The sequence below is a fragment of the Artemia franciscana genome, chromosome 8 (assembly GCF_032884065.1).
Source record: "Artemia franciscana chromosome 8, ASM3288406v1, whole genome shotgun sequence".
Lineage (NCBI taxonomy): Eukaryota > Metazoa > Arthropoda > Branchiopoda > Anostraca > Artemiidae > Artemia > Artemia franciscana.
The window spans coordinates 40,226,752-40,239,521 of NC_088870.1; the positions used below are offsets into that span (position 1 = coordinate 40,226,752).

At 35.6% G+C, this 12,770-nt stretch overlaps 1 protein-coding gene across 2 annotated transcripts in view; it reads right to left on the minus strand.

The window, feature by feature from the left end:
* Nucleotides 1-12,770, minus strand: part of LOC136030423 (probable cation-transporting ATPase 13A5) — a 168,023-nt gene that overhangs the window by 112,448 nt on the left and 42,805 nt on the right. For both annotated transcript variants that reach the window (XM_065709391.1, XM_065709392.1), the window contains exon 5: nucleotides 9,892-10,026. In XM_065709391.1, coding sequence (XP_065565463.1) covers nucleotides 9,892-10,026 — 135 coding nt within the window. The remainder of the gene's footprint in view (nucleotides 1-9,891; nucleotides 10,027-12,770) is intronic.

Consider the following 12,770-nt stretch of genomic DNA (forward strand, 5'->3'; position numbering starts at 1 on the left):
TGTCATGATTTATTTTCCCAGTCAAGTGTAAATCTTAAGTCGACACATCTCTAAGTATATTGCTAGTGACAGTGTCCATTTTATATTCATATTTAATATCCATACCTCTCAATTTCTTATAAGACATTGGAGTTATCAACATGAATTGTATATAGATTGCATAATTTGAAAGATTATTGCTTTTGGTCACCAATATTCGATTTATGTAGACACTGTTTTGTTTAAACAAATTGTGTAGTACACAGTTTCTATAGGATAATCCCTCGGCTGCACTTGGTGATTTGTTATTGTATTTTTGACAAAAACATGCATATCTATAAATGTGGAAGTCAAAAATATGAAATAATCTTCACTAGAATAAATTTGAAAATGTAAGTTTTCACAGACCGGCTGTTGCGGATAAAATTACTGATAGTAACCATAATAGACACTAAAATCAACATTTTCTACATTAAAAAGATATAGAGATGAGCTGAATCATGGATGAGATTCTTTATTTGGTAGATATGCCATTTATAGGAAAAGAGATTTCTTTTCAATCTAACAGTTTTTAAGTTTCTTTTACTTTGTGTTTATCGCCCTTTTTAAACCTTTTCTGCTTTGTCGTGACTTCAATCAGTCACCGAGGGATCTGAGATTTTGTGAAACACTCATTAAAATCCTTCCCAAAGCCCCAATCATATAGTAGAAAGGACGCAAAATCTGCGGTTTCCGGTTCAATATTTTTTTTAGTAAGGGGTAGAGCAGAGCGAAACAACTTAGCAAACCGATTGTCGAGACCGTAAGTGGTCATTGACAAACGACCCCTGTAATAGTCCTTTTCATGACCCAATTTGTCTTGGTCCAAGAGTAGCAATATAGTAATCAATATCAGGACAAACAAAAATATTTTTCTATTAGCCATCTCAAAAAAATAGGTCAAAAATGACGTGTAATCACAGCCAAACCTTTTGTTATTACTAGAGGATCGCCCAACTCACTCCTTAATGTTAAGTTATAGGGCTCCAAATACGAAGTGCAGACTTTAATATATTGACGGTGCACAAGGAAGGTGCACAAAGTGAGACACAAGGGTCTCAATGTCTCAGAAAAGGATGGGTAATTAAATATAAAATTGTCAGAAGAGAAGCCGGGTGCATAGTCTACAAAAATAACATGTTCCATACCCCTGATACTGCCGGCACTTTTAATCTTGATTAAATTCCGTTTAAAACCAAGAATATCTCTCACATTATTATTGAGATGGACCATTTTATTCTCAATGGGAGAGCTAATTTGAATTCCCCTCTGTTCCATTGAATAATTGAATTTGAAGCCACCATTTTTAAGAGCAGAGATTTCTTATATTGATAGCATGACACAAATAGGTCATAGTACTATCTTCCTCGTATTATAAGGTGATATGTTGGTATATATCTGAGTTCAGGGATTTTATCCACTCTTCTTACTCGCCTAGCCATACTCGCAGCCTTACTCGCACTAGCCATTCGTTTGGTCTTACTTTTATATCATACATTCGATCCTTTCTCGGGATATTACAAGTATTTTTAAGGATACAATCAACAAGAGCAACTTCATTTTTCTCTTCAATTTTGATGACTGAGGAGAGTTTTGTCCAAAAACCTCTTGTTTTATTCAAATCATCATAGAGTAGATCAGAGATATTCGACACGAGTGTCATATAAAAATCCTTACACATTGTGAACGTCTTCAGTGGTAATCCAAGAATTGAAATTAGAGTTAAATCCTAGCCGGAAAACAAAGAAATGGCTCTTGCTCTTGCAAGTCTTCAATGTATTTTAAATCTGATAAATTCCGTTATTTCTAAGTTCATAATCATAAGAACCATCAAGAATCCCGCCATCTTTCTTATCATATAGACGATACGTTACAGGTTCAGCATCTAAGACTTTTGACACTTTAAAAAGTTCAGAGCCCAAGTAATTCACCTTTTCAAAATTATTACTGGTCCGATTGATTCAAATAGTATCAGCAACAGTAATTTTTTTCCCAACCTTTTCATTGGAATATTGTTTTAAAAAATGTCGAGTGTACTGTTACTGTAATGAACTTCAAATAGACTTTGATTGACAGCGATCGATGAACACATTGAATATAAATCCAACATGATTTTATCTAAATCTTGAATAAAAGCAGCAGTATTTTACAATATAAAATATATTGAAATTAAAAGTCGAAATGTTTTTGTTAAACGTTCAGCCAATGCGACATTTACTGAACTATGAATATTGCAGAGTATTGTATTATATTTCAACACTAGCTGTTGGTGTGGCGCTTCAAACCACACCAACACCTAGTTGGTGGGGGCGCTTCGCCCCCCCCCAGTCCCCCAAGCGCGTTAGTCGTTACGCGCCATTGTAGTTGTGTCCTACTGTTTATCATGAATTTCTACATGTTCATTTTCAGTGAAATAAGTTAAGAGTCTTTTACTTTAATCACGATACGAATGAGGCATTAAGTCCACAATACTTGATGAAACTTTAGATAAATCTTCTTCTTGTTTTTGACTTTTCAAATTTTTCCAACTTTCAGAATTTTTACATTTATACAGAATTTTACAGAACTTTAACGACATTTACTTTGAGTGTTTTTTCACGTTAGGGTGTATGAAGGTCGGCATGTAGAAGAGCAATTTGAAGCAAAATTAATTTTCCATTGTTGGCAATTGTTTCATTGTTAATAAATTTATCAAGATTATCTTCAAAGTGCTCTGTTGGTGAAAGAGCGATGTCAATTGGCGTCAGTTTGTAGGGCTCAGCCATTTCTACAAAATAGTGTTTACAGGTCCTGAGATTATCGGAGGTAACAATGAAAATGAACTACCACCCGCTTGACCAAGCCGTTTTCTTGTAAAATCTTTCCTTTTCTTTGCAAGCTAGGGCATGTACAAGTGAACGATGTTGCATTGTCTGTTTTCTAACAGCTGCTGGTAATTGAGCATTGCCTTCAGATTCATTTAAACAAAGCTCAGATAGGAGACACATGAATTTATTGTCAATGTCGTGTTTGAGTGTATATTTCCTAAGTCGTGCTTTTGAATTACCTAGGACGGAAAATATATGTCTGTTTTCATGCAGTTTCTTCAGCATCATTATGACGATTAATGACCTTTTTTATTAATCACCGGTAAATAAAGGGTAGTTCCAGAGTAAAAAATATCCGTGACCACAAGTAATTCTTTTGCACACTTTCATCAAGATCCAATGGAATGTATCCATAAGGTTTGTTAGTAGGTTGATTGTATGCCGAGAGTATAAATTTTGGTTCAATGGCCTCCTATCTGCCCGGATTAACTCATTGAGGGGATACTACTAGAACATAACTTACAGCCCTTCCCTGGTGAATGTGGGGGGTCAAGCCATCCTCAAAGACATAGTTATAAGGCTTGTCGACGATTTTGAAAAAATAGTTTTCTCAAAATTTTTATCGGTTGACTTTGAGGAAAAAAATGGGCGTGGGAGGGGGATATCTGCCCACCAATATTTATAGTCACTTAAAGAGAGGGCTAGAACTTTCAATTTTTGATGAAATGAGCTCTCTTCCGATCTTCTACGATCACTGGTTCAATATGATCACTCCTGCGAAAAACAAAACAAATAAACACGCATCCGTGATCTTTCTTCTGGCAAAAAATGCAAACTTCCACATTTTTGTACATAGGAGCTTGAAAACTCTACAGCGCGGTTCTATGGTATCCTGAATCTGGTGTTGTTATTTTCATTAAGATTGCCTGATGTTTTGGGGGTGTTCCCCCACCCCTTATTCAAAAATTTGTCAACTGTTTGATAATTTTGTAGTTTTACAGAACGGACTGGGAGATCTTTGAACATAAAAAAGGAGAACCTTGGTAAAATATGGACGTGCAGTAGATGCATCCACAGCAATTGGTATAGTGAGTGTTATGATTTGAGCAGGATAGGATTCTCAGATCGTCAACACCTACAAGTTTCTACAACCTATATCAGCTGTATTATTGAGTATAGCTACCCCGCTGGGGGTCCGCAGACTCAAAACTCTTTATTTGTCAGCTGAAATAGATGGGAATTGAAAAAAATCGAAAGAAAAACAACACAATATCTTAGAATCACTGCTCGGTAACCTTATAGAACTAACACTAAATTTTATAAACAGATTAAGAAAGTCCTTTGAAGTGTTGTAGTTAAGTTGTTGTAGATTAAGAAAGGTTTCCTTTGAAGTGTTGTAGTTGTTTATGGGAATGAACTGATGGTTAAAATTTAAATTCCTATCGACATAGAATCATAGAGCGTTGTCAAATCTGACTAAACAATTTTGCTTATTTTGTTTTACATTTAAATTTGTCAACACTGACGAGAATGTGATACTACCCTAGAAGCTTCGTACTTTTGAAATAACTTAAAAGACAAATCTTAGAAAAGGGCCTTTATTAGGTATAAATTAGATATCAAAAGACAAGTTTTTTTTAACTGAAAGTAAGGAGCGACATCAATATTTAAAAAGCAGAGATGTTATTTCTTATCATGAAAAGGGCTGTCCTCTCCACAACGCCTCGGTCTTTACGCTAAAGTTTGACTCTTTGTCACAACTCTACTTTTTAAAACAATGCAAACAATATATTGACCCACCACAGCCCGTGGGAAGAAGCCTGTAAGTTTTGAAATCGTCCATTGTTTACGTATAGTATTTGTTATTGGGAAGTATATATAGACTTTTTTTTTAGGGGGAGGGGGTGTTCTTCGGTGCATTTCTATGGGGATAATCTTCCTTGGGTGTAGGGAAATTTCTGGGGGTGGGGGGTGGGGTAGAGTATTCCAGGGGATATATTACACTGGGGGAAAGAATTATTTTAAAAAACTTTTTAATTGACTTACATTCTCTTTGCCAAATTTTTCATATGGAAATATTCTAAGGGAATTTTCCAGGGGCTTTGCTCCACGCGTTTTATTTTCGAAGAAATTATTTCAACAGACGGGGGCATTTCTGAAGTGACTCTGGGACCGACTAGTGTTTAAAGTCCTATTCAACTGAAAAGTGAAAGGTAAAGTGAATTTCCGTGGGAGAGGGCCCAGTTACCCCTCAGTATTTTGGTCACTTAAAAAGGGCACTAGAGCTTTTAATTTCTGTTCAAATGAGCTCTCTCCCAATCCTTTAGGACCACTGGGACGAGGCGATCACCTTTAGAAAAAAAAACACGCATCCGTTATTTTTCTTCTGGCAAAAAATACAAAATCCCATATTTTTTTGCAGATAGGAGTTTGAAGCATTTTTAGTAGGGCTCTCTGATACGTTGAATCTGATGGTATGGCTATGGATATGATTTTCATCAAAATTCTATAGCTTTTAAGAGGTGTTCCCTTTTTTTAAATAATGCACATTTTCTCAGGCTCTTAACCTTTGATGAATAAGAATAAACGTAATGAAACTTGTTTATTTGAACTCAGTATAAGAATCCAATTCTTTTGATATAGCTATTGGTATCAAAATTTCGCTTTTTAGAGTGTTGGTTTCTATTGAGCCGGGTTGCTCCTTACTTACAGTTCATTGCCTCGAACCGTTTTTTTTATTTTGATCTCCCTGGTATTTTATGGTTAATTAGGATATAAAATGGTATTTAAAAACTTTTCAAGCTTAATCTCTAATTACCTTCGAGTGCCTCGCCTTTTTATTCCCATTTGATTGCCTTGAATTTCTTCTAGATCCATTGAAAATTATCCTTAACTTGAATATTTCTTTATTTTTGCTATGCCAAGCAACAATAACAAATCGGACCGAACAAACTGAACCGAACTATTTCGTATAACGGCTAAACTAGGTGTGATAATCATAAATAAAGTTTATCACAGAAAGTCGAGGGAAATCTCATTCAACTTACGTATACTGACATAAAGACACTCGCGATGTTTTTTGGTCAGATGGCACGATGATATGGGCTTATCCAAAATAATGAATAACTCATCTGAAACTAAATTTCTGATAGACAATGTTACGTGGAACAACACAAATTAAGGTCTCCGCAAACCCGCTGGGCAACAGACTAAAATGTTAGGATATCCGTCTAAATCTGAATGATGGAAGAAATTGTAAAAAAATTGTTCAATTTGACTTTTCTGAAATTTTTTTTTAAAGATATCGATCAGATGATATTATTAAGTTGCTTCATTTATATAAGTTTTTTCTTTGCATTTTTCTTCATTTTCTTCATTTTTCATTTTTTTTAAGTTGGTTCATTTTCGTTTTATGATTAAGTTGTTTCATCTTTCTTGCGTATCCTCACAACGTAGAAGAAAAGATAACAAAAACATATGCGAGCATTCATTCGATTTTAGACATTGACTTACTTAGAAACATGATTTCCACGTTTATCTAACACGACTGACTGCTTTTCTAAGATAAGAAATAGCTTATCTGCAACTAAATTTCAGATAGAAGTAGTTATCAAATAAAATAAACAAAAACTTTTTTAAAGATAGTAACGAGCGGAACTGGTAGTTAAAACAAGTAAATCTCATCCAGCAAAATATGCTCTAAGATTCTAATACTCCGATCAATATATTGCTGTATACTGTTAAATAATAGAAGCATGATATTGTACAATCTATACTATCAGACTTCAAAAGAATTTTGAATATGTAGCGATAATTAAATACTTCAGAAAAATAAAAATCTAACTCGGTACAATTTCTCTAATACCTCAAAGTTGAAAATTGAATGAAAATTGGCATGTAATGAAAATAGTGGTGGGAAACAAGGTCTTGGAAACTTTCTAAAATGTGGCCCATTTCTTTCAAACTGAATTAATTCTAAGAAATCAGAACAAAAATCGTAATCAAGAACAAATTACAACTAAATGCCCTTGTACTTCCAAAAAAAAAAACCTGGACAAGTACTTATTAAAAACCGACACATAATGACGCGCAAAAAATAGAACTACTGCAAAAATTTTTGAACTCATAATTTATTTTAAGCAAGTTTTACAGTTTGCATTGTTTGTCCTTCTATATTTGCTTCAGCTAGTGTTGGGCGATATTCAATATCAACATTGATATATCGATATATCAGAGCAAATATTAGTATCAAATATCGAAAAGTAAATATTTATATCGAAAACGATATTTGGAAATGTTTGACTATTTTCGGCTTTTTCTGCTTTTTACAAGTAAATGCCCTGCAAAAAAGATCCGACATAGATAACTGTTTAGGAAATGGCCGAGAATAAGGACAATAATATTTTTAATGCATTGACTCATATATGCTGATACACAGAATACATATATGTATCCATAAGTTGGTATAGCCTGTTCCCAAACTTAAAATATTTTTAGTGAGGGGAACTTTCAAATATTGCTGAGAACCTCCAAAAGGGCTTGAATGTACAAAAGGCCCTCTAGGCTTTAAGGCCTTGCTCATATAACTTAGCTTTTGGCCTTTGATGCTGATTCCATATATACAAGATTAATTTAGTTTAGTGTTCCCTTCAAAAGATACGAGCCTGGGAAAATTAGTCAAGGAATCACTGCACCACCAGGCTCAGTATATCACGAAACCCTATAGTAAAGATTTCCGCCTCCCATCTGCAAAAATGTGGAATTTTGTATTTTTTGTCAGAAGAAAAATTACGGATGCATCTTTATTTATTCCTTTAATTTTTTTTAGCTAGGGTGATCGTATCAAACCAATCGCCCAAGAATGTTGAGAAAGGACTCGTCCGAACTAAAATAAAAGTTCCAGTGCCCTTTTAAAGTGACCCAAAACATTGGAGGGCAACCGGTCCCCGCCCACGCACTTTTTTCCCTGAGGTCACCCAATCCAAATTTTGAGGTATTCATTTTGTTCATTATACGTGAAAGGTCAAATAATTTTGTCTCTGGAGAAATAGTCTCTCTATTGTCGTATTTCAACGACAATAGAGAGCCTTTCCCACAGCACCTGGAGGAAGGGCAAAAAGTTATAAATTTCGCCTATTGTTTACAGATGGTATTTGTTATTTGGAAGTAAACAGACATTTTTAGGGAGGGGAATTTTCTGTAGGGGGATTCTTCATGGGCAGGGAAGTTTGTGCAGATGAACTTACAAGGGGAAATATTACATGGGAAAATTTGCCAGAACTCCTACACGAAATTTAAATATAAACTTCTCGTTTTTCATTTATTTTTTGAATTTTTTGTCCCCTCTCCCCCCAAAAATTAACCCCAAAAATAAATATCCTGAATATGTCCCTGGGCACTATACATACATTTTTGCCTCCAACCTCCTATTGTCTGTTTCTTAGAACTAATGGTATATTTATCTGAAGGCTCATTGAGAGTTAAGTTCGTTTGGTATTAAAATGCAGCCTTTTAGACACTTTCCTCCCTCCCTAACTGGCCAAAATATTTTTAAGGTCTACATATAAGGGCTATAAATTTCTATTATGGGGTTCTGTAATTGTCTTATAGTTAGAGAGGAGGGAAATCCCTCGAAGTATGCGTTTTAATACTAAAACATCTAAACTCATTGAGCCTTCAGATAAATTCAGAATTAGTTCTAAGGGAGAGACGAGGGGAGGGTGGAAGTAGGTGTTGATATATAATTCCCAGGGACGTACCCAGGACTTTTGTTCGGGAGGGTTTTTTTTGGGGGGGACAAAAAACTTTAAAAAACACATTAAAAAGGGAAGTGGATATTCAATCCCTCAAGATTATTCGGAATATTTCTGGTCTACACTGTTATTTTGAAAGTAAAGAGTAACATTAAACACCAAAATGAACAGTATATATCCATCATAGGAGGAGGACTGCCCCTTCCTCATCCCCACCTCCACCTCATGGTCATAGAAATTTAGGAAGATACTCATTCAATCAGTAATTGAGAATTCTAGTCCATTTCATATAAGTCAAAAGTAATTAAATACCAACCAGCGACGGAGCGGATATTTTCCACGGGAAGATATTTTCTGGGGGGTATTTTCCAGGGGGAAACGCCTAGCCCTGTAGACAGTGACAAGGCGAAGGGCACTCCCATTGAAAGACATAAAAAAGGGATAAATACATCTGGCTTCAATGGTTTGTTACGTCTGATATTTATTTTTGTAACAACAAAACGGAGCTTTTTTTATGAAACATCTTAACAGGCACTTACATCATGACTGTAAGATAGCAAACAATTCCAAATAGGTTGAACATTAAAAAATTCTAACTTGTGTTTTTACCCAGTGATATTGCCTCATGTTTGTAGAATACTGAAAAACTCAGTACGATGGCTCAGTTGTACGAGGGTTCAGTTCCACGGGGATTCAGCTGCAAGGGGTTCAGTTACACGGTGGGTCATTTATACATGGGGTTAAGTTAAACGGGGTTGAATTGCACGGGGGTTGAGTTGCACGAGGGTTCAGTTAGATGGGATTGAGTAGCATGAGGTTTTACTTAGACAAGGGTTCAGGTGCATGGGAGTTCAGTTATACGGGGGCTCAGTTGCACGGGGGTTCAGTTGAACGGTGGTTCAGCTGCTTAGAGTTCAGTTACAAGGATGTTCGGTTGCACGCAAACTGATCGTTTGCCAAACAACACCGATATAAGCGCAGATATAACTCTATAGCTGAGCTTTGAGTTTTCAAATGCTTTGTGAATTCCAGTGCTAATTAAAAACACTTTCAAAGAAGAAAACTCATTTTTTGGATTTCAAAATTTGGACAAAACTTATTCTATCAATTTTACAACTTTACGTTTGTCAATAATTCGCGGCAAAATTCGATTTAGTTAATTGTGTATTTCTATAGGTAAAGACTAATAAAATATTTCTATTCACTCCTACCACATAGCTAGTATGTTTGTATTTTATTATTAATATTCTTTTTTGTCTTTACATTGAGCCATGGACACTTTCACATCTTGGTAATGTAAGTTTCGATCTTACCTTTCTTGTTTCCCAGACAGTTACACCAATGGAGATGATGGACATTGTTGCAACAACAGCAGAATAGTAATAATATGCCTGTATAATCCAAAGAACAATGGCATATATTTGAAATATGTAGAATGGATTGATGGCCTAAAATAGAAATAATTAAGATATTAAAAAAAATATCAAAACTATAAATTTTATTTTAAGCTGTAAAGCGAAGTGGTCTGGTCTACAAACAGTATTTTATCAAAAGCAAGGCAATAGGGCTGGCTTAGTAAATAGTGAAATGGGCCAAGTGCTTTTTTTACCAAGGCATTTCGTATGAAAGTAGTTGTCGCAAACACTTCGGAAGGGGCTGATTCGATAAGAGATTGAAAATTCTAGTGCTCTTTTTTTGAATCAAAAGTGATTGGAGGGCGTCTTGCATTCCTCCCACGTACCTTTCCCACCTAAGACTCTTGATCACAATTTTGAGATAGCAACCTTGTTCAGCATAGTTGAAATGTCAAATAACTACGCCTTTGGGAATGACAACTCCTAGAGTCCTTGGGATAAAGGCTATACGTTATAAAATACACCCATTATTTACATATAATACTTGCTATTGGGAAAGGAGGGCATGTTTGATCTCTGGTGTCCAAAATGGTCAAGGACATTCAGACGAAGCTTTCAGGTAATGTTGAGAGGAGCATTGAACTAAATCAAAATACACTGTAATTGTGCAGATTGTCATTATTCCCAGAAGTTGGAAATTTCAGGTAATGATCAGGGGGATTATCAATTGACCGAAGGGATACACTATTTCACACTAACTGTGAACGCTAACACTACTACTATAATTCTACTTTTATTGCAACTACTACTATGACTGAGGATATCAAGGTAAAAGTTGAAAAAATCTTGAGGGGGAAGTTTAACTAAATCGAAACATACAATGTGCGTAATGGTTGTAAAAGGGTGCATCAGCAATATCTTAGGAACAGCTTAGCGTACTAAGCTAAAACTTCCGGGTTATGATGAGAGGGATGTTCAACTGAACAAAAAGGCAGTATCTGTAAACTGATACTGCTTTAATACAACTGCTACTATTGTTACCACTACTTCCATCAATGTCACAACACTACTACTACCACTACACCTGCAACTACTATTATGACTCCTGTTACTAATAAGGCTAAGGATGTGGAGGTGAAAATTTGAGGAAATATTGAGGGGAAAGTTAAACTAAATCTAAACACATTCTCTCCATGCAGGTTGTGAAAAGGATGTATCTCAGGGACGATTTAGAGTATTAGGTTGGAGCTATCAGGGAATGATGACGAGGATAATCAATTAACCAAAATAAAGCAGTATATCCACGCTAATATTACTACTACTAATACTACAACTACAACTACTACATCTATTGTGACTAATACTAAGGCTACGGGTATTAAATTAAAAATTGGAAGTACTGCTAAGGGTCGATTTTAACTAAACTAAAACATATTATATGCATACAGGTTTTGTCAAAAGGGTGTAACGGCGGTATCCTAGAAATGGCTTAGGGTATTCAGTTAATACTTCCAGGGCATGATGAGAGGGATATCAAACTAATCAAAAGGCAAAATGTGTAAATTAATACTGCTGCTCTGATACTCCTGCTACTAATGCAACTATTACTGCTAGTAATACTGCTAATACCACTATTACTAGAGCTACTAATCCTCCTACTACTACCACTGTGACTACTACTACCACAAAGGCTAAGGGTATGAAGGTGAAAATTTCAGGGAATGCTCAGAGGGAAGTCGAACTGAATGAAAACACACTGTGCACTTGCAGGTTGTCAAAAGGCCGCATCAGTAATATCTTAGGAACAGCTTGGATTATGAAGTTGAAAATTACAGGACATGTGGTGGGAGACGTTGAATTAACCAAAAGGCAATAGTGGCATCCTTCTACTGCTACTACCGCTCCTGCTACAACTACTACTACTACTACTACAACTACTACTACTACTACTACTACTACTACTACTACTACTACTACTACTACCACTACCACTGTGACTACTACTACCACAAAGGCTAAGGGTATGAAGATGAAAATTTCACGGAATACTGAGAGGGAAGTTGAACTGAATAAGATGAAAATTTCAGGGAATGCTGAGAGGGAAGTCGAACTGAATAAAAACACACGGTGCCCTTGCAGGTTGTCAAAAGGCCGCATCAGTAATATCTTAGGAACAGCTTGGATTATGAAGTTGAAAATTACAGGATATGTGGTGGGAGACTTTGAATTAACCAAAAGGCAATAGTGGCATCCTTCTACTGCTACTACCGCTCCTGCTACAACTACTACTACTACTACAACTACTACTACTACTACTACTACTACTACTACTACTACTACTACTACTACTACTACTACTACTACTACTACTTCTACTACTACTACTACTATTATCACTACCAGTACTACTAGTATTACTACTTCTACTACAACTACTACTACTACCACTACTACTAGCATTACTACTTCTACTACAACTACTACTACTACTACTATTACTACTACTACTACTGCTACTCCTACTACAACAACTACTAATACTATTACTACTACTCCTACTATTAATACTACTACTAAAACTACTACTGCCTAAATCTAAGGTTATTTAGGTGAAAATCTCAGGAAATGTTGGGAGGATGTTGAACTAAATCATAACACTCTACGTGCATACTGGTTGTCAAAAGGAAGTATCAGCAATGTCCTAAGAACTGCTTAAGTTGAAATTTCCAGTTGGAGTTGAGGCATATGTTGAAAAAAACAAAGGTGCTATTACTCCTACAACTACTGCTTCTTTTTAAGCTAAGAGTACAAATGTGAAGCTTTCAGGGAATGCTTAG